Genomic DNA, 23,408 nt, shown 5'->3' on the forward strand with positions numbered 1-23,408 from the left:
TCCAGTTTCTCTGGCGTGGGACATCTGTACATCTCCCTCTCCACCGTGTCAGCGAGAGCACAACCCATAGGAAGGGAAAGGTATGGCATGAGGCGGCTCGCAGATGGTGAAAGCAGAAAGTCTCCTTCCTCTGCTTCAGATATTCTTGTGGCCTAATGAATAAAACACTATTTTTTTCCCCAAATTAATATGTTACCTCTTTAATGACAACCTCATTCTGTTCCGAATGCTGCACTTCTGTGAACAATGTGCACGGAACTGACTTCTTTGCACCTGGAAGTAAACAAATGGACTTATGTTTTAATTCAAACTAATAATTTCTTCAAGTCCATATTCTTTATGGTAATATTCACTAAGCTCTTCCATTATACTCGGTGCAAGGGGAAAACTGGTAATTGCATTCAAAGCAATGATAAGTTACCATTTTAATGATTCCTTATGTTGTGAGTAATTTATAAATCACTCGGTATCTTCTCAGTGAAGCTTGCCTTCTGTTTTTAAAACGTACCCTTTCGTATCCAACAAAGGGTTTCAGTGCAATAAGAATTAAGGTGTGTCTCTTAGCTTTTACCTGCAAGCAATAATGATGTTGTCAAGCGTTTCAGGTGAGACCAGCCCAGGATTTTGGGGTGGGGAAAGACACTCTGTTATACAGCATCTTCAGTGCTTCCCTCAGAGGGAGGCAGAGACACCTTGAAGGGCTGAGTATAAGGACATCTACCGAGTGTCTTTTTAAATAGACACCAGAGGTGGGGGGGGGGAGGGGAAAAGGAACAGGCTTGTAACCGTAACTCAGTTGGACTTGTATCCAGGAAGGCAGATGCCATGGATTGGCTCCCTCACCGAACGGCTGCTTTTTTGTTCCTTTTATTGGTAAGTCAGATTTTAAAACAGTATTTGTAAACTCTGTGATTATGCCCGTTGAGTGTTCCTCAGCAGACCATTATCACATTTTACAGTGTAAACTACCCCCCCGAAAAACTTGTGAAATTTAGCATAAAAACAAAGCTGTGCTTATTTTAAACTGCCCTTCTGAAGATTCTATGCAAATAATTTAGTTTTTCATTAAATGCTGACAAATGTTTCTTTCGATTTTGACTTTCTGCAGTCTGTTGATGTTCAATATGTGACTTTCTATGTTTAATGCATGGCTTTTCAGGTGAATGTTGTCTGTGGCTACTGTTTAAGGAGTCACTGTTAGTAATAAAAGTCTTATCATTACAAAAATCCTAAGAACTTGACTGGATATCATTTGGTTCTATGTCTTTGGGTTTTTTTATCAGTTGAGGGAATATGAATAGCAAATCTCTTTTTCTAAACTGATTAGCAAGAGCGCTTCGGAACTGACCAAATCCTACGGCTATATTCAAGAGAAAAACGTGAAATTTAGTGAAGACCTTAGCTGAGTAAAAATCAAGACTTGGCCTATTATTTCACATTACAAAGAATTCCTGTCTCGTAGCGCATTAGTGTCTGAGCTGCCATGTGCTGAGCAAGTGAATGCATGATGAAAGTGTCGTTCCTTCGGTTTGTTTTTCTCACTGTAGAAGGAAAGTTGTGGCTACGGTCAAGTGGCATAGTTGTACAATGTGTTCATCAAGGCACGGAAATTACCCAGAAAGGACTTAAAAGAATTATGGAGGCCCTTCTACTGCTGCAATCTGATTTTTGTGTGGACTATTTTTACTCGTCTGTGCTGCTCTTCTGAAATTAGATAGAGGTTTATGGCCTTGAAGTTTGAAAAGAGTAGGATTTCTGTTACAGTTATGTCCTGCCGTGGCTTTCACACAATTTTACATTTTACACAATATAGTAGTAAGTGTAAATGTTTGCTAACCTGTCATTACTGACCCCTCTAGAAATGCTGTAGTTGGGGAAAAAGTGTTTGTTGTTATACAATATGAAATCTTAAGGCTTTCTTAGAAAAGATAATGCATTAATTTTAGGTGATAGCTCTGCAGTCAGTAAAGTAGAACTAACCAGCACAGGGCAGCTGCCAAGAAAACAACGATAGAACTTCACAAAAGCAAGTTACAGTTCGGATGAGTTTCTGCTTGGTTAACACCGCTCACGGTTAACACCGTGGTCTCTGAGATTGGCATGTTGGATATCACCCTAATACCTCTGAATTTTCATGTAGCATTAGTGACTATTTGTTTTACTCAGTTACCTGGTGATGCATACTCCTGATGTGTCAAAGTTCAAAAAAAAGTTGACTGTACTGTATCTAAGATCTGTCCATTCAAAAGAGATTTTACTGCTTTATCTTTTCTCGGCAACTCTGGAGCCATTTTCATTCTTTCAGTGTATTATTGTTACAATTGTGACTGATGCAGGATATGTGTTGGGTCAGGAAAAAGGAGCAATTGTGAAAACTGACATTATGTTTTGATGACTATCAAATATTTGAACTTTTACTACCCAGAGAAAACAGTTGTTGTTATTATGCATTCTTCTGCACAGCAGGGTTCATGGTGGCCTATACAGCTTAGTAGCATCTTTCACCACTTTATAGAAAGCTGACACACAAACTGTAGAGATTAAATAAATTATAAATTATGCATCCAATTTTAGTGTATTCTGAGAAACAGTCTTGGTTTTCAGCTTGATTAATCTTTCATGAAAATCACCTGCCTGAATGGTGTGTCTGGTTAGTATATTGTTAATAAGTTGTATCAAATACAATTGCTGTTGAGTTATACATATTTTAGTACACTGCTACACTTTCAAGAAAAGAAAACTTACCAGCCCTGAAACTAATAATTTTCTATATGCATTTCACCGTTGGTGGGACTGATTCTGCAGCCCTTGCTCACGTGACTTCAAAGGCGTTATTCTCATGAGTAAGGGAGTTCTGTTTGTGATACTTGCACAGACACGTTTTATGGAAATAACCTGTTTGATCAGGTATGACTCTTCTCCTGCCAGCTATCATGTGACAGCTAATAATTGTAAATTCACCGCATCTCTCATATGCACTTTTGTCTGGCTACATTTTCCCATGTGTTATCTATGGTTCTTTTTTCCTGCCACCCCCAGTTGTTAGGCTATGGTTACACCTCCTACTCATAACTTGGTTGCACATAAAAATATTAAGGGGCCAAATCCTGTCCTTGCATATGCATATGAAACATCTGCCAGGATGTAGCCAGGAACCTGCAGGCTCTTCTGCCAAAGAATTTTGTTGTAGAAATAGAAACTAAAGCAATTCCGCATCCATGAATTATCACCTAAGATTAGGTTCTTAAATCTGTAGTTTTACATTCCTAAGTAAAAATGGCCCCTAAGCAGATGTGCATTTGCAGCGAGAGCACTCTAAGCCATATTAGAATTCAGGTTTTATTGAGGAGATTTATTGAGGACACTTAGGATGACTAATTTGAAAAACTAAAATTTGAATGATAATCGCATACAACCTGTATTGAAATTACTTTTCTGTTCATTTTTTCTAATGGTTAAGCTCAGTTACTGTACGGAAATTCATTATATCAGTACGACTCAGCAGAACAGAAACAATCTCAGTGGAAACTTTCCCAAAGTGGTCAGTTGTTCGAATAAACATATTTTAAAATAAATAAAACTTTGGAACATATTCTTCTGACTGACATGAGCATTGTCATACTTCTGCTGAAATAACAATGGATTCTCCATCCTGGGTGCAATACAAAATACTGACGTCAGCTGCTAACACAGGAAGCAATAGAAACACCTGACTTCTGCAGAATCAGAAAACAAAATGCCAGAAAAACCATCCTGAAAAACTTTCCCTGTAAATTGGAAGAAGCACATTCATTAGTGACCTATGAAAATGAAAAGTATAGACAAAAACACATTTGTGGTTCAATTTAAAAGTGATCAAATAGCTTCTTTTTAAAATATGAGGGTTTGTCTTATGTTTCAACTCTGCTTCTCATTATTTCATATGTACCAATTTATCATTTTTTAAAGAGAGGCAGAATGAATAAAGGGAAGGGTTCGTTATTTCAACCCTTTCCTAGTCAGAGCTTTGGCTGAGTAAGAAAGATGTAAAAGTCCCAAAACGCTGACACAACCAGACCTACCATGGCACCCTGATGACTAACATAATATGTGTGAGTTCTCAGCACCCCTCCCATCCAGGCCAATAACAATACCGCTGTGGACTTCAAAGAGAGAGAAGCAGATCTAATATGAATAATGCTGGGAAGATGTTAAAGGCATGTTCAGTCATTTAGATTTGAGTAGGTGGAAGAGGGAGGATTCCATAATTGCATATAATATTGCTTGGCAGTCAATTAATGATTAGTTAATTCGTGTTTGTAAATTGCTTTGAAGGCGCAAAGAACTGTACACATCCTATGGGCCTAATTCTGTTCCCAGTTACATCAGAATAAATCCAAAATAACTCCAGTGTGACTCTAAGGCGTCATTTTGGACACAAGGTTCAGGCTCTGTATCATTACAGTAAAAGACAAGCTTTCAGACAGGCCACTGTGCAAATGACAGTCACCATGAACATGTTTCCTGCCTGCACCTCTTCCAACCCAGACCAGAAACCAACAGCTTGTGCGACAAGCCTCTAGCTTCTCTGCAGAGTTTCCTTTTTTTCACAGTCTCTCAGAGACTAACAGGACAGCAAATCTTGATACCATTCTGATCAGCTTCCCTATCCCAAGGTCCTCAGGATGCGTCCCACACATTCCAGTGGCTCTTACTGCTTTAATCATCATTAATCACTGAATCTATGGAAATTACTGTATTTGGATACTAGATTAAGGGGAAATTTGTTCATTACCTAGAAGTATGCTGGAGTTAGCTGCTAGGAGGCGGTACCTCTCTGCTGGAAAAATAGCACTAGAAAAAAAGGGGTTGCATTGCAGAGAGATATTAGAAATAGACAACTGGGGTGGGAGGAGCCTTCTAGCTGCTGGTGATAGTGGAGAACTGGAAAACACTAGTTGGGGAGGCAGATGAACCTCCATCCCTGGATCAAGTTGATTAGATGACACTCCAGAATTGTTGAGGTTTAGCTGGTGAGCTAGGCAACTTTGTCTGGTGTCTGCCTGCCCTCCTTCCTATAACACGGCAGTAACTGAGAGAGACATACCCAACGCAGACATCAAGTTCATTGGATCAGCCTTTTCAAATAATATCACAAACTGTACTAAGGACTCTGGATTCAAAACCCACAGGACTTCTTTCAAGATATTCTATTAGCAACATGTAGCAGAATGGGCTTTTCCTTAGTTAGCATAGGACAAGCGTGGAAATACGCGGCCTGAATTTACAATTCCCAGCATTACTGATGAACAAATTCCTGACATTCCCATTATTGGTGATCAAACACAAAGGAAGAAACTCCAGTGTAAAATGTGTGTTCCTCACCGCTTGAAAATAGAACTCCCTATAGGCTGAAATCAAGTGTTTTATGAATATTCATGTCCTTAAAGAACAGAATTCTTTACAGGCATATTTTTTATTTCAGACATGCCTAACACAGTTTTTCAGTTAGGTCTGCAGAGTATGAGAGTGATACGGCTGGATGTGAGATATTAGTTTCACTGTTAAATAACAGAATAAGCCACAGGATGCAGACAGTAGACAAGATTCACTAACATTGCACTGGGAGGTGTATACCCGTACTTTTCTGGGTCAAGACAATTGCTGCATGCCAGAAGGGATTTCAGCCCAAAGGTGGAGAGGATTTCACTGTACTCACCAAAGGAGGCTCTGCTCTGCCGGTGGGATCAGCTGATAAAGAGGTGTTGAATCAGTACTATTTCTGGTGGACTTCATCACTCAGGCTCTCTCGTGAGGGTGTAATCTGCGCCTTCTACTCTCCCATGCTTCCCCAGGCTCCAAGGGGGATTATGAAAGGACAGGTCTGAGTTCCCACTGGGGTGAAAAACCCCCACAGTTTAAATGGAGTCTGATGCTGTCCCTTCTCTGAGATGAGTAATGGCTGCACATGCATTTGAACCCCGTTCTGCAGCTGAAGCTTTAAATAGTCACCAAGACATAAACTCAGGCTAAAAGATGTATTGATGCTTTTAGCACAATATGAACATATTGTAATGATTTTCCTGCAGAGTACTCTTCTTAACCATTCATGTCAATAGCTTGCTCAAAGAAACAAGAAAAAAAATCCTTACTCCATGGATAGTCTGACAAAATTTCAAGGTATATGTACATCAAATGGGCAAGTCTACAGTCTAAATTCCCTCATTCAGAAGCAGATTAGGGCAGCCATTATGTGCCAAGGTCTCAGGGAATGTTCTGGGCAAGATCAGATCACTGGAGACATTACTTTGTAAATAACAGGTGGTGGACCTCTTATGGCATGTAAATGGGGAAAAGGGGGAAGAGAGAGGAAGGAGGGCGAAGATGCTGTTCATTAATCTGTTGCATGTAAGAGGTTGTTTTAACATGAAGTAAGTGGAAAAAAGTCTGTGCCCATCTCCCAGCCTTGACAGAACAATGCAATAAATTTGAAGTGAAGAAGGTCCCATGAGGTAAAGCCCCATAGAAAAAAAGATTGTCACAAATTTTATCCAAGTATAACTAACATAAAACCCACCAGATAAAATGTCAGACAAAAAAAAAGCTATTGAACGGTACTGGGAAATGATAAGTAAAGTGGAAAATTGATAACTACAGCTGTTAACGACATTTGGTGAGAAAAGAGAAACTGCAAGACTTTTTGAGTCGCCTGGATATTTTGCTTCTCCCAATGATGAATGAAGCAAGCATCTAGTCCTGCAAATGCCATATTCTTCACGCTGTGTCATCCGAAGAGAGCAGAGGCAGGTCCTAAACTTTAGAGATGCTCTGAGGAGGGACATTCACCAAGTGAACTTCATTTTCACACCTCATTTAGGAACAAGGTTAATTAAACTTTGCCTTCTTTTATATTGTGTTAATCAAGAAATTGAGGATTCTCCATTATTTTAATTTTAAAGTAATTACATATTGCATCTGATCCTGCCACCTTTATATACGCAGGAATTTGGTTGCGTAGTTAGACCTCAAATCAAAGCCCACTGCACTCCAGAGAAATCTGCCTGATGACTGCAGTTGGCTTTCCATCTTAAATTGAATCTCTTCAACCTCAGTGGGAAGTTTCAAGAAAACAGTTTCATTCTTTTTGGTTAAACTACATAGTGAGGTACTCCAGGTCTACAGTGGACTTTCTAAATAAGAAAAAAAAAAAGAAAAAAAAAAGAAAAAAAAAAGAATAAGTTCTTTAGAATTAAAAAAAACCCTCCTTTTCTAGTTTCCTAGACATACTTTTTAATAACAACTCTTGCAACCACTTCTCACTTCAGCTGAGGTGTTACAACCTAAAAATCTGTGTGAAAGCTGTATTTTGATGTAGGTATAACTTGAAATTTGGTATGGCACATCCATTCAAACTCAAAGTTCTACCCTGTAAGACAGAATTAATTGTGAAGGTGTTAACTGTCAATGAATTCAAGCAATGGATATAGAAAAAAATGAATTGCACAAAGTCATTTATGGAAATCCTGTAGCTACTGCCTAGATAGGCTATTGCAATAGACTTGAGAAAAATTAATGCTCCAGTCCTGCAGCATAGCAATGTATGGCAGCTGGGTTTTGCTTACTGCATTTTGCCCTGCATTTTTAGATGCCAATCTTCTTATTGTTCTTGCAGGTACTCTTGGATTTCAGCACAGGATTTCATGTAGAGGTAATATATATTTCTTTAGAAACTGGCTTTCTGATCAAATGAAATGTAACCAATGCAAAAATGAAATGGAAAATACTGAACCAAGACATTTCTGAACTTGAAGATTGAAAACATATTTAAATATTAAACAGTTGCAGGTAATAACCTGCTCACCCTCTTAAGAGAAGTTCTCCTGAACCTGAATTAGTATCTCATACAGAGCAATAACTTTAAAGTAAACACGTACAGTCTTAGAGTTTGGTACTCGCAGACACATAAAAAAGCTCATGATCTATAAAAATCCCTTTTCTCCTTATTGTCGGAAATTCTAAATGTCTGTATTAATTTAAAATGGATTGAGGTTACTGGTGATATGATACCGGAACTCTCTGTCAAAGGTAAAAGAATGGGATGAAAATGGAATGGCAAGATGGAAAACCTTCAGAAGACAAAAACGTGAATGGATCAAATTTGCTGCAGCTTGTAGAGAAGGAGAAGATAATTCTAAGAGGAATCCAATTGCCAAAGTAAGTAGAAAGAAAAACAAAAGTGTTCACAGACAAGGAAGTTTTTCTAGACAGGCTGATAAAAGCAGGGAGATTTAGAAGTATATTTGCTTAGAGTAGTCAAAGCAAGGAATGTAGAATAAAAGCAAGATGATGCAATGTTTCCAGCTCTGCTGAGACAGTCTTGTAAGTTGAACCCATGTGGCTGCTGAGGAGTGACCAAAGGCTTCCTAGAACACTGCCTTCAGTCTGCTTCCTGAACAGCTCCAACCATAGTCTCTTCGTGTGCAGCACCTATGTACTAGATCGCAGTATTTTTCTTTCCTCTCTCACCCTGAGAAACCCCTGAGTGGAAGTTCAAGGATGGTGCATGACTTATGTGAACAACAAAGCCAAGAAGATGCCGTCCTATCCTCTCACTATGACCATACCCTTACTGAGGTCCAGCCACAGTGTGATACTCTTGGAAGTTTCTCTCTTCACTTCCCCGCCAGAAGATTTAAGAGAGAGAGAAAACCTGTCCACCACTTAAGGGGAGATGGATCTCTAGGCTGTTTGTAGAAGAGCCTTCCATTGGTTCTGTCAATGGAACCTTGTGAAAAGTGGTTGAGAAACTGAAATTATATAGAATTTTTTACAGGAACTAATAATAGGGAAAAAAGCCCTGCAAGTGTCCTCAGTAAACTGGCATAAATTATTATTTTCTATTATTGTAGATCCGATCAGATTGTGAAGAAAACCATCCAATCACATACAGCATCTCTGGAGTTGGAATTGATCGTGCCCCCTATGGAATATTTGTTGTTAACGCAAGAACAGGAGAAATTAATATAACATCAATAGTGGATAGGGAAGTAACCCCAGTATTTGTTGTAAGTACTCCCCTTTTTCTTTTTCCTTTATAATGATGGATCCAGGGTGGGGCAGGGAGAGCAGAAGGAGACAAATTAATTAGTTTCAGATTGTTACTTTGCTTCCTTCACTTTTGGTTTTAAAACGAGTAAATCTCTTTATCCAGATACGTTGCTTTGCTAAACACTCAGTGACGGGTGTAGATTTGGAACCACCTCTTGAACTTCGAGTCAGAGTTCTGGATATAAATGATAACCCTCCTGTATTTGCACAAACTGTATTTACAGGATCTATTGAAGAAAACAGTATGGACAGTAAGTAACTGTTACACCTATTATAGTATAGTTAGTGAAGCTCCCAGAATATAGTTAATATAAACCTGGGGTGCTCATTCTACTTTTTCTTAGGCAATGTCATATATTGGCCAGGGCTACTGCAGAGGAAGGAGCGGCAGATTCTTCTGCAAGTGCTATTCAAGCCAAGGCCCTAACTCATTGCCTAAAATTAAGCAGTGATGCTTCCTTCCCCCTTTCCTCCCACCCATGAATGCTGAATGTTGCAGTTTCTAACCATACCATCATGCAAACTCTTTCAGATGTGAAAATTTAAAATAAATCAGTTCATTCCTTCTCATTAAAGAAAACCCAAACATTAAACCTACACTTATTTCCTTTGAGGGTATATAAAATATGTTTTTCCCATTTTTTCTATTTCAAATATTTGTATTTGTAGTCTCAGGATTGCAGTTGCAGTAGAATATTACTAAATAAACGCTTACTTAAACCACTAAAATTGTTCTTTTTACCAAAAGTAGAGCAATCAACATTAGACATGCAAATAGCACTGAGGCAATGGCACCTAACACTCATTTTCTACTTTCTAGAGATTCTCATTTAAAACTGCGGCGATTTCTTACATGAATATCTACAAGCTCGGTACTTACTGTTTTTATATTGTCCCTCTGGTGACTTTAAGAAGTTCAGTGAAAATCTGCATTACTCCATCTGACCTTGATTTTTAATGCATTTTGAATTCATTAACATTCAGTCAGAATCAGTACTACAAAATTAAACTTTTGTTTTTCTTTGTAAATGTCAATGAATAGATAGCATTCTATCGTTTTTATACACAAAGTTTTAGCATTGTCTTGATGAGTTGTTTGCAGGAACAAAACAAATTTTCTGATTTGTTTTTTTTAATTTTTATTTTTATTCTTAGACACACTGGTGATGAAAATAATTGCATCAGATGCAGATGAACCCAATCACTTGAATTCTAAAATTGCCTTCAAGATAGAGAGTCAGGAACCTTCAGGTCCACCCATGTTCATTATGAATAAATATACTGGAGAACTCCATCTTGCAAATTATCTTGACAGAGAGGTAGTATTTCCTTTTCCAAAGTTAAATAATATGATGTTGTGGTTTATATGTGTTATGGGGCGGGGGGGGGAAGTAAGGAAAGGTTGTAGTTTTTACAAAAATTAAGGAAGAAATGCGTTTTTTCTGTATGTTACAATAAAATGTCTAAGGCAAATTCCTGCATTAGGAAATAGTAGCAAGACCTGAGTATTTATAATATTTAAGACGTACAGGTGGCTCTTCTAACACACTCATTTCTCTTTCTGTGGCAGCAACATAGTAGCTACACTCTTGTTGTGAAGGCGTCAGACCGGGATGGAGCTGCAGATGGAATATCATCCCTTTGTAGCTGTAACGTTAAAGTTATTGATGTCAATGACAACTTCCCAACTCTTGCTCAAAGTTCTGTAAGTTTTAAATACCAAAAGAAACATCACGGTTTAAAAACGCATTTCAAAAACCTAGTGGGTAACGGACTCCTTACTAACCTGTAGAGCACTTTCACATTTGAATGCTCCACTGGATTAACAGGGTTGTTTCCTTGAAGTGTGCTCAAAATCCAATCTGTTGCTTCCACACCAATTCTGATAATATACACGTAGATTATTTTTGCATTCAGAGAAGTCAGTCCTGACACTGACTTCTCTCTTCAGAGAAATCCAGTGATTCAGGTGTCCAGACCCATGCAATATGGCCAGATTATGTAGATTAACCCAATCTTTGTATGATCTTTTCATATAGAAAGCACAAATCCATTTCCTCTAAACTGCCTCTGCAAACACTTGAGGTGATACAGCTCTTCAGATCTGCAACCAGGATCACAATTTAGCCAGAACACATGATTTTTATTAAATTGGCAGGGACTGCGTGCAGGGCATCATTTAAAAGAATATCTGCAGTCAGCTGTGTTTTCCTCAGATTATATATTTTAGTGTTTGCTAATAGATATTTATCTGTCATTGCAGTTTTCAGCAAGTATTTCAGAAAATTCACTCAGTTCAGAACTGCTACGGATACAAGCTCTGGATGCTGACGAAGAGTTTACAGACAATTGGTTAGCAGAGTTTTTCTTTATATCTGGTAATGAAGATAACTGGTTTGAAATTGTTACAGATCGAGCTACAAATCAAGGAATCCTTAGAGTAATTAAGGTATGGATAAATATTGTGATTCAACTGTTGAAATAATCATCTTAAAATAGTCTTAATTAATTGTTAACAAAATTAAATGAGCAGTAAAAACACTGTCACTCAACCATTTAGAAGAGAAAATATTTCAATAAAATTAATGGAACTTTTATTTATTACCTAGTTCTCTGTGGTTTATCTTTTAGGAACTGAATTATGAACATCTTCAAAGTCACTCACTGATAATTGGTGTCAGGAATGTAGCTGCCTTCCACCACTCTGTTGCACAAGACTACCGAATGTCTGGAACACCCCTTACCATAGAAGTAAAGAATGTGGATGAACCACCAAGATTTCATCCATCTTCGGTTGTGTTTTCTGTACCAGAACGCACAAGAGCAAATTATGTTGTGGGAACATACACAGCCATCGATGAGGACACTGGAGCTATTGCATCAAATGTTGTGTAAGCTCTGCTCTGCTTAACTGCCTGGATTGAATAATTCTTTTAATGGGATGAGGAATAGGTATTTTAAAGGGTGCTTTAAAAAAGAACTGAAAAAATGTTAATAGATGAGCAATAGAATAATAGCGATAGAATAGTATAATCTTCAGCCCATTTTTATGCTATGATTGCTTTTGTTTCCTGACCTGCTTTTCTTAGCCTTGTGCACAAGACAAAGAAAATATCATTTTTCTGACAGGCTGTAACTTAAATAAATCAGAACACATTTTTTTTCTCACCCAACCTAAGATTATTTTTTCTTGAAATGTTTGCTACAAATAAGGAATTTGTTAGCATCTCTAAAAAAGCAAGCAGAAAACCCCAATAATGGGCAATATTATACAATCAGAATAGAAGAGGTCACTACCAGCTCATTCTATAGTAAAAAAAAAAAAATTATTTTGCATTTATTTCTGCTGAAATTAATGATAGTTAATGGGACCATAGTTTGCTTTTTAAGGTATGTAGAAATAAATACACCCAATTTACCAAGGTTTGAAAAGTTGTCATAAAACAGAGAAATATGTTAGCAAATACAACAGCAGAATGTTATAGGAAGAGCTGTGGATTTAACTACTGATATCAACAAGGGTTCTAGTAAAGGTTTACAGGGTCCAGAAAGATTTTACTTTTAGACTATGATACCAATTTCAAAATATAATGGACTTCTATGCATTTACTTTATTCCTAATTATTTTTCTGGTCTATATCTTTTGAAGTCTACAGGAATTTTGCCTGAATAGGGTGAAATGCAATAGAACCTAGTGTAGCCTAAAGGAAAATATTCCAAAGTGACAAATATTACTTGCAAAATGAATATGTAATACATATATTCATAACATAATGCTGAGTATTTTTACTTCACCAAATATAGATATAGTATAGGACGTGATCCAGGTGCCTGGTTCAGAATCAATCAAAACACTGGTGAAATTACACTGAACAAAGCTATTGACTGGGAATCAATCTATGTAGCCAATGGGCGGTACAGAGCAGAGGTTCTGGCTATCACCAGAGGTAAGAAAAGAGATTGAGTTTTCTGAAACAAAACTCTCTTTGTTCCAGATTACTCTCAATGTTTTTTCCTGTTTCTAGTTTTCCCACCTGAACTGCATTATTTATAGTATCAGTATTCCCTCCTGACCACAAATATCTTCTTTTTACAGGCGCTCCTCGATATACTGCTACTGGCACCATTGTGCTTTCAATACAAGACATCAATGACAATTGCCCAACTATTAATACTGAATTAAGGAAAGTATGTATGCATTCCCCATCAGTGATTATCACAGCAAAGGGTATGGATGGTGATCTATATGGTTCTCCATTTACATTCAGCATACATGGTGAACCTCAAACTACATGGATTATCAGATCAATAAATGGTAAATTAACCTACATTTTATAACAGAATAAACCATAGTAATAAGCTCTTATCTAAGATAACAGATTAGGATAACTTTTTAATTACTAACAAAACACTTATTAGAATCTATTCTAATCTCACTTAAATGTGATTTTATGCTCATATGAATCTAAGAAGTTGCTCTGGATTTGCATATATATATATATAAATCATATTAGAACTAGAATCTGAATCTTTATATGTGTTTTATCTAGTTATCATATTTTAAGCAAAACTACTTTACTTAAGTGTAGCTCTGATAAGCACCTCTTGGTCTAAACATAAGGAGGTAATTCAAAAGGAGTCATTTGATACCTTTTTATTTCTATTTTATCTAAAAAATTCTAAGCATATGACAAAACTCTCAAATTTATTTATTAGAGTATAAAGTTATTAGTTGGCAGAGCTTTACTTCTATGAGAGGCATATGAAAATGGCAAATAAAGATTACAGCTTTTGCAATTTATTGTACAAATTGTACTTACTTGTATTTCTAAGAAAAACCTTTTAGTCAGTGCTCAGTGGATCTCTTCCAGTTTCCTCCAACAGGACATAACAAACTAATGAATTAATCAAATCTCATACATTACTAAATGACAGAATTTACATAACTTACTGTATGCATAGAAGACTATATTAAATGGTAAATATCACAATTACAACTACTCTTGTGTCTCCTATTTGTCCTACACAGATGCAAATGTGTAACTTTAAATATTTTAAAACTACTGAAAAAACTTATGAAAAATACATGTAAATTCCTTGTGAGAGAAAAAAAAGTTGTATAAAACTTGCAATTTTTATGTTCACCGTTGTGCTAATAAAAATCAGGAAAGGCAGCAGTAGATACAAAAAAGTGCATTTGCTGCTTTTATATTTCTCAGGCTAAAAAGTGATGACTAGACTGACCTGGCTCAGGTTTTTCAAAAGAAAAAACTAGCATAGATGAATATCATAAGTTTCAGCTTTGAATAAGTACTGTAGACGCAGAAGTAACTGAAGATCTTGGAATGGGAACACTTAGTCTTCATCCTGTTCTATGAACATTACTCACAAAGTTATAGATTTGTACAGTATTTATAGTCAATAACTTAATCTAAATATTTTTCCTCTCTTTTTTTTTTCCCCAAAGCTTCCTCTGCAGAACTAATGAGTCAGAACTTGGACTTTTACATTTATAGGATCTATATCAACGTAAGAGATAGCCAAGGCCGACGCTGCCCTAAACCACAAATAATTCCTGTGCAAGCTTGTCAGTGTGATAGTCGTAATTACTGCACCAGTGGGGCCACAAAAATAATTATCATTGGTGGTGGTGGTGCTGGTGCTGGTGGTGCTGGTGGTGGTGCTGGTGGTGGTGCTGGTGCTGGTGGTGGTGCTGGTGGTGGTGCTGGTGCTGGTGGTGGTGGTGCTGGTGGTGGAAGAGGCCCGGAAGGTGGAGGAGGAACAGACCAAGAAGGTGGTGGTAATGGCGAGTTTGGACCTGGAGGAAGAGAAACTGAGGACCACACAGACTGGCCAGTTTACACTGATGGATACATTGATGGTAATGAAGGATATACTGCAGCCACTGATGATAGTTATAATGGAAATGGAAATTACGGCAGAGATACCCAATCTTCTACCACGCTTAGCGGTGCTGCCATTGGCCTGATGTTTCTTGGTGGATTAATATTTGTTCGTAAGTATAAAATTAAGAAAACAATTTTGTTTTTTAAAGTGTATTTTTTTAAATTCTTCTAAAATAAAGTGACTTTTCTGGGTGGTTGTTAACTTGCTGGCTTCCATGGGCCATCTAACAGAGAAAAAATTGCCTTTTAAATTATAAGCATTTCTATATATTTTATATTCTACATGTTTATATACATATGTCATTCAGAAATGACTATTTCCTTCCTAAGACTTAGGGTTTTTTTCCTAAGGTGCTATCCAGTTCTCAGACCATCAGACAGGGTAAAAATGTTTAGTAGAAGACTCAGAAAATTTGGGGCAAGAGCTGTCCCTGTCACTTACAACTTACACTTTGCAATTCCTAATTCCATTACACTACTAAAAGAAACAGACAAGTATCAGCTCTGAGTTGGGTATGAAAAGATGTAAAGAATCAGCTTCTTTTGAACTCAAAGCCAGATTTCAGTAGTACAACAACAAATATAATCATCTGAAATTTTGAACATTTGGTTATTGCTGCCAAACATTACAGCTATTAAAAACAAGTAGCATTTGTGATAACAGGATCAAAACAGATCACTTTTTCGTACATCCTAGTATTTTTGAAGAAATAGGAGTTTCAGGGATAAGAATGTCTCAAGTTAGACTGTATGCAAGAATTTACTTCTCAGACCACCACAATCAGATGTGATCGTCTTTCTTTCATGGCCTGCGCATGAAGCAATCAAAATCTAAAATTTCCCAATGCAGAAATACTGACTACAAAACCAGAAGAAATGCATTTTTATCCTGAGTTTTGAGGGGGGTCAGTGGTTTTGGGTTTTGATCTTTGATTAGTAGGAATCAGCAAACACAAAATTTTGAGCTGCAAAAGGCTGTTTTGTTTGTAGTTCCCAGGTGGTTAATGTTACAGGACGGACTGTCTTTCTGCCTTTGGAAATCTCTTCTAGTTGGTAGTCTGGAGTAAATATGTCCTTAGTCATGCAGTGTGAGGTAGCACTTTGTATACTGCATAGCCCTTTCCCCTTTTCTCTTCAGTTCACTTTGATTTTAAACTGAGAGTTTTGGATGCTCTGCTTAGTCTGGTGTAGGCAAATATCTCTCTCCACTCCCTCTGCAGTGATACAAGGTTACTGATTTTACCATATAGGTTAAGGACCTAAAGACAGCCAGAATTAATATTGCAGTGCCTTTCTAAAATGAGCAATGTTTTCAATGTTTGCATTTAAAGCATTCAGCAATTTCCAACACTGCATTCTTGAAACAATTAAGCATAATACAGCACACTGGGAAACTTGACTCTCTCTATGTAATCATTTTTTAAAACTGGGGTTTGGGGTTTGTCTCTATTGTTTTTTCAAATCAAGCATTATGTATATGTGATGTGAAAAATGCAACTGGAGCCTTAGCCAAAGATGGCTGTAGTCAGATGGCTCTCTCTCCGCTGATTCTCATATGTCTATTATTACTAATGAGTATTCTTTTCAATTACAATATCTAAGGAGACAAATGTACGCTTATCTATCAAAAATGAATGCCACTGAATGCTATACATAGTAAGACTGGTTCTGTTTGTTTAATTTTTATATGTATGCAACTTATATTCATTCAGCTGAGATAGATCAAAGTCTGTTCCCAGGTGTATAAGCATAAATTTGGAGTAACAGCCCTACTCCACCCCCACTTTGCTCTGCTATAACTAAAGGTACAAATTATTCTGAAATTCCAAATACATACATTTCCAAAAGCAGCTAATGATTCTGAAAGCCAGACTTGCAGGCTGCCTGGTTTGAAACATTTTAGAAGACATATTTTCAAAAGTTCTTGAGCACCTGCCCTCTGGGAAAAGCAGCTATTCCTGTGAGGAAGAGATGTCCTAAATCTCTGTTTCCTGTTTCTTTCCTGTTAAGTGATTCCAATTTTGATGTCAATGAGCGACTGTTGTGGCTGTGGCCCTGGCGCTGCAGGTGGAGTTGGAGCTGGATTTGAACCTGTACCTGAATGCACAGAAGGGGCAATTCACCCATGGGGAATAGAAGGTGCACAGCCTGAAGACAGGGTCAGTACATCCCTTGTTTCTAAAACCCACAGTAACTCATATTTACAGAAAAGACTGCATTTGGCTAGAAAGAAGCCTGGCATTGTCCACAATTGCCAGGCAGATGTGAAAGGTGACTCTTAATTAACATTTGTAGATGGAGTTTGTGTGGTTTGTGTTCAATTAGCTTGGCCCAACAGCTCAGCGTTACTATTCCCTCAGCTGAAACAATAACTAGCAAGCTTTTTCAGTGCAAAGTAGGACAAGGTAACACAAACCATCTCCACTGATCACCTTTTATGTTGACAATGAAAAAACTTGAATGGAGTGTCTCTTTTTTTCTTTTTTTTTTTTTTTTTTTAGTAGGGATGGTAATTAATAGCTATTGTTAACAGTTTAGACTGCTAACTCCTTAACATGATTCACAAAGTCTTGATCTTCATATGGGAATTTCAAAGTCATCATTGAAGGCATGAAAATGTTGTTTTCCAGGATGTCTCACACATTCTTGCCCCAACAACAGCTGCAGGAGGTGATTTTGGTGAACCGTCTGGTAAGCAGATTCTAAAATTTTCTATGATGTGCACTGCCATAAAGCTATCTTTCAGAATTTCATGTCTTCTGATTCACAGAGCACTTTGGTTTTGCAGCTATAACCCAACCCTTCCAATCTTACATCTGCAGATAGTCAAAGTGATGCTAGTAGGACTTCCAGTATGAATAAAGGATCTGAAGTTTGAGCTTTTGAGCAGATTCATTTCTGCAAACTACATTTATTTTGAAATATCTGCCAAGGCTTTCAAATCTCAGGCAATTTTTCTTTATCATTCCAGCTAGTGAATGGAGGGTCTTTTCAAGACACCAGTTTTAGTAGAATTAAATCTTGAGGCCAGAATAAGGAAAATTTCTGTCATAACTCAGTGGTGAAAGGTTCAGTTTTTCCCAGTTTCCAGGCTCTGCTTCCCACAAGGGAGAATAGGACCTGTCAAGTAGCCAGTTAATTACTGACCATTTGTGCACTAGCCTAGACAGAAAGCTGGTACATAGGACAATAAGTTTATGCTTCTGAGATAAGGTTCCCCCAGGAATTCGATGGCCATAGAGAGTAAGTCAAGCTGTGCAGTGCCACTTCCTTCCTCTTTTTCCCCATTCCTTACTCCACAACAAAAAAAGAAGGATGCTGGCATAGATCCGTTTTTCCCTAGCTTCTAACAGGAAGAAATGTCATTCTGCAACATAATTTGCCTGATGACTATTGATTATTCAAAAATGTTCTCACCCTTAAGGTAAAATCAAAAGAACATTTTGGGGCTTAAATGTGAATTAAGAATCTTCATTCTCAGGGACTTTCTGCTGCCATGACAATTGAAAAGTTTAGAACTTACTTACACATGTGATTTACTTTATTTTCACTGTTCAGTGCCATTATGGCAAAAGCCCCTGGTTCAAATTCTATAAACCGAGGCTAATGAAGTTAAATGAAAAAAAAAACAATAAAATTCAGCCTGTGTTTCTTAATGTAGTCAAGACTACTATATACAATTGGTTTATTATATTACTTGCTGATATTTAAGACCACTCATTCCTTGTTATCATATATGAAAAAAATCTGGAGAAGATAAAATCCTGTAAGTATGACTTTGTAATTTATTGTGAACATCATTTTCATTCTGCATTATGAACACTGGTGGTTATTATGATCCATTGTTGTCCTTCCAAATCCCCCTTAACAATTTAAGGACTTGAAAATGTGAAAGGAGTTACAAAGCTATTTCTTTTAGAAAAGAGTTTAAGGCAAAACAATTTTAACCCTGATGTGATCATAAATATACATTTGTGTATTTGCATAAATGTTCATAAGTATTATCTGATTTTCTGATGCAAATCCAATGACAGCATATATGTACACCAGACAAAGGAATCTCTCCAGTCAAGTAAATCATTGATTTCCTAAAGCACATATGCACATGCTGCCTAGCCTCAGGAATAAAATCAAGGTCTTAGATGTCTGCTAATATGTGCTTAATTTTTATTGCAGTTTCAATGTTTGGCACCTGTGCATGGATCTCTGACTCAAATTAGTCTAAAATACCTTTAGAAACTCAGTAGTGTCATTGTACTATTTGTAAAAACAATCAGCAAATTCTGTGTAAATTTTCACAGAGCACTGGGAGGATAACTTTTATTTTTCTGTTTTCAGACATATATACAAACACATATGGAGGAGGAGGAGTAGTAGCTTCTGGTGTTGAAGAAACTACAGGGGTTGGCTATGGCACCGGTACTGGTTATGGAACAGCTGGAGGAATTTCTGGAACAGGGGAAGCAAAAGGGTCAGTTGGAGGAACAATAAAAGAGTATCGAGAAGGAGGGGTCAACATGGCCTTCCTAGACAACTACTTCTCTGAGGTAATTACCTGATCTTCTTTTTCTTATATCTGTGAGCCTACTGTTAGATTCTCCTCCCCAAGTTACATGGTGGAAATCCAAAATAACTCCACTCAAATTGAAATTTCCATGATATAAGACTGGTGTGAGAGCAAAGCTGACTGTACTAGTAGGAAAAACTGTGACACTAGTAGTACTGCTTTTGAGCTGCTGGCGTATGAGATTTTTTTGCTCAATAGCCTTTTTGTAAAACTGATAGACACACTGCAGGTATGGGTAGCAAGCAACTAAATTATTTCAGCTTCATAAGTGACCACCAAATTTATATATTTGCCACCTTTTTCAGTGTATAAATAGATAATAACTTTGTGAAATTTTTCACACATACTACCTGTACAGCTTGTTTGATGAAGTGACTTTAACCCCTAAAGAACTGTGAACACCGTTTCACATTCTTCTTTATTTTTATTGCCATTTCTGTTCCCTAACAGCCTTGGGAACTGCAAGTGACACAAATGTGCAGTTTTGTAATTGGCAACATATTAATTAGCCTTTACATATGGGATAAAAAATTGCTATGGAGTTTACATGATTAATGGGATGTATTTTCATAATTAGCATGAACTGTGAGGCATAAATAGTATAATTGCATATGTCACCAAAATATCAATTAATATATAAAGATTGCTTTATTTCAAACTCTAAACAAGATTCAGTGGAGGAGAGGACAGAGCAGTCCTGAAGTCCTGAGCACGAACTTCTTCCAGACCACAATCTCCCTGCTGGGAGCACTACATATTAATTGCCTGCCAGCCATAGGCCTCCACAGATGACTCGTCTTACTGACCGTCTCCATCTCCAAACCTCCTGCCTCTCCCTCCCCGTCCTCCCCTTCCATCCTTCCCTGTTTCCTCCAACCTCACCCCGCACTGACTTAAAATTATTCTCTTTCCTGCCCAATCCCTCTGGACTGACCACCCCACCATCCCCAATGCCATCCCAAATCAGTGATCTCCATCCTGCTCAAAACGGATTCCTCTCTGGGCTCACCAAGCTTTCCCCGCTGTGACCAACCCTCCGTCCCATCCCTTCTGTCCTGGCCCCTCCACTGCTCCCCTCACCATCCTGCTTCATTCCTCTTCCTACCGCTTCGCTTGGATATTGCTGCCCAAAGAGTACATTTGTTCCCCCATCCCTTTCGCTCTCTCCCTTCACCCCACAGTCAGACACACTGATGACAGACCAAATTTGAGATGCTAAATATTGGCAGAAACAAGAATAAAACATCAATAACATTTGAATAAATTTATTTCAAGGTTACAAAAATGTTGACGATATAATTTACCCTGTTGATGTCCTGTTGTTCAAGTCAGCTGGGCCTTACTGTGGTTAGGGAAACCTTACTATGGTTTGAGTCTTCATGGTTAAAAACCTGATGAAAAGTCACTCTGTTCTTCTTTTCTTTTTTTTTCCTGTTTTTGCAAACTACAGAAAGCATTTGTGTATGCAGATGAAGATGAAGGTCGGCCGGCAAATGACTGCCTATTAATATATGATCATGAAGGAGTCGGTACTCCTGTTGGCTCTGTGGGTTGCTGCAGCTTTATTGGAGAAGATATAGACGAAACGTATTTGGATACATTAGGACCAAAATTTAAGACCCTGGCAGAGATCTGCCTGGGCAAAGAGATCGAACCCTTCCCTGATGTCAACCCACCCTGGCCATCCGTTAACGTCACCTTTCCCAACCCTGAAAGTGATCTAAACCTCCCGCCACCTGGAAACACCATCATTGTCAACGGATGTGCACCTATGCCTCCCCCGGTTGGCACTACAACGGTTGTTACGGAAAACACCTACACATCTGGGTCAACCATACAGCCCCCAAGGCCGATGCCGGATCCTTTGCTCCACGGCAACATGACGGTGACTGAGACCTACACCTCCGGCTCCCCCTCTCTTTGCGTTGACCCTCTGCGTGCATCCAACGTTGTTGTAACAGAAAGGGTTGTCGGTCCTGCCTCTGCCTCTGATTTGCGCGGCATGCTAGATATCCCCGATCTCACAGATGGGTCCAACGTTATCGTTACGGAAAGAGTAATCGCGCCTAACTCCCGGCTCCCAACCTCTCTGAGCATTCCCGATTTGGTAGATGGGTCGAATGTGGTGGTGACAGAAAGGGTGTTCAGGCCTGCCTCCGGCATGCCAGGCAGCTTAATAAATATTCCCTCGGAGTTATCGAATGCCCACAATGTGGTGGTGACCGAGAGGGTAGTGTCAGGGTCTGGGATGAGCAGCCTGGGGGGGACAAGCCTGGGGGGGGCAAATCTGGGGGGCCTGAGCAGCACAGGTCAGATGCTTGGTGCCGACTGTCACCTTGGCCAGGCGATGGGCACAGCATCCCCCAGCACCTCCCGGAGAAGAGTGACAAAGTACAGCACCGTGCAGTACTCCAGTCAGTAAGGCCTCTGCCGCCGCCCCTTCCCGCTGAAATCGCCATTTGCACCGACACTCATTAGCTGCCACCCACCAAGAATATTGTTATTATTTATAACTAGGAAATAGCGCTAAAATTTCAGGGATTCCTGCTTGTGTGAGGATCTCCGAAGGGTGCCCCGTTTCAAGGTCAAACACAGGACTTTGTCAGTGAAGGGAAAGTTGAGGTTAGCTTTAAATTTATTTCTTTCTCTCCACCTAGCACTACAAGCGTACAAACAGGTGCTAATGTTTTTGGAGAGAGATCCGATTACCGAGCGGAGCAGTGAGAGGGGTTCCTTGTGTGCATACAGTATCAGCATGAATTAATGTCATATAAAAGAGTGATAAAATACTGTACTGCTGAGTGTTCTCCCACAGTAAGCAGATTTGGGTTAATAACCCCTCACTGACAAGACAGGAAAAGAATGTTAATAATAATTAGTCAACTCAAGACTAAATAAGCACTTTCAAATGCATCATTTTACTTTGCATGTAATTCAAGACGCGCTACAAAAAGGCACTTTCAATCATTTCTCCCATCACCAACAATAGTTATAAATAATAATCATATAAACACAATATATTTTCATTGCTTTCTGAAGTTCTCAGTAAAAGAAACACTCTGCCACGGCCTGCCATGCTGTTACTCTCATGGCGAGGAGCGTGACCACCAATTTGCCTCAGCTGTCACTGCCACGTTGACACTGTCACCCAGGAAGATGTTGGCTTCATCTTTCCTCCATTACCGTTACAGCTTTACTTAAATCTAGAAGGACTTCAGTGACAACCAGGACCTCTTAGTCAGATTTTTGTGCCAACCTGTGACTACCATTTAAATCTCCAATGTCAGGTTATATTAAGAGGGCTATAATACACTGTGTCAGTTCTCTTTTCTAATACTGACAGGAAAATAAAGTCTTAGAAGCTTTGTGATGTGGGGAGGCAATAGCAAGTATTGTATCACTGGCACTGGTAGCTGAAGTCCTTCACGAAAAGAAGAAAAAAACTTGGGAGCAATATAAATTTGCTAATAAGCAACGTGGAGAATTGTTATTTCATATGTCAATGTATTTTGCATTGATGTTTTGAAAGTTTATTTGAATGTGTTAATTGAAAAAGTCTTTATGATTCTATAATCTTAATTAAATCTGGCTTTTATTTTCCCACAAAAACAGCTCTACTGGACTCTGTTATTCTAATAATACCTTAACATGGCTTAGAATATGATCCGAAGGACCAAAATACTGAAATATAGTATCTATCTCATTTTACTTCTGTATCATATGTATAGTAACCATAGTGTACGCAACATTGCTTCAATGTAAATACAATACAGTTATACAGAAGGACTAGCTTTTTTTGCTAGACTACCAGATCAGTAGTTTTCCCCAAAATTTTGCTTCTTCAGCTT

At 38.3% G+C, this 23,408-nt stretch overlaps 1 protein-coding gene across 1 annotated transcript; it reads left to right on the forward strand.

Moving 5' to 3' along the window:
- Positions 1–590: 590 nt before the first annotated feature.
- LOC104319923 (desmoglein-4-like) lies at positions 591–23,169 on the forward strand. Its single transcript, XM_069779230.1, has 16 exons — positions 591–873; positions 7,652–7,687; positions 8,065–8,193; positions 8,889–9,044; positions 9,191–9,338; positions 10,243–10,406; positions 10,658–10,792; positions 11,351–11,536; positions 11,719–11,978; positions 12,892–13,034; positions 13,184–13,402; positions 14,555–15,103; positions 17,004–17,152; positions 17,624–17,684; positions 19,332–19,540; positions 21,011–23,169. Exons 1-16 carry the CDS (start codon positions 826–828, stop codon positions 21,980–21,982), a joined length of 3,564 nt encoding a protein of 1,187 aa, XP_069635331.1. The 5' UTR covers positions 591–825; the 3' UTR covers positions 21,983–23,169.
- Positions 23,170–23,408: the final 239 nt, after the last annotated feature.

This window comes from Haliaeetus albicilla, chromosome 3 (genome assembly GCF_947461875.1).
Source record: "Haliaeetus albicilla chromosome 3, bHalAlb1.1, whole genome shotgun sequence".
NCBI classification, from domain to species: domain Eukaryota; kingdom Metazoa; phylum Chordata; class Aves; order Accipitriformes; family Accipitridae; genus Haliaeetus; species Haliaeetus albicilla.

Bases quoted from the DNA above. Each gene is read 5' to 3' on its own strand.
- LOC104319923 (XM_069779230.1), top strand. From the start codon at position 826: ATGGATTGGCTCCCTCACCGAACGGCTGCTTTTTTGTTCCTTTTATTG. The intron at 7,688-8,064 runs GTAATATATATT...TCTCTGTCAAAG, and splicing joins GCACAGGATTTCATGTAGAG to GTAAAAGAATGGGATGAAAA. The intron at 9,339-10,242 runs GTAAGTAACTGT...TTTTATTCTTAG, and splicing joins TGAAGAAAACAGTATGGACA to ACACACTGGTGATGAAAATA.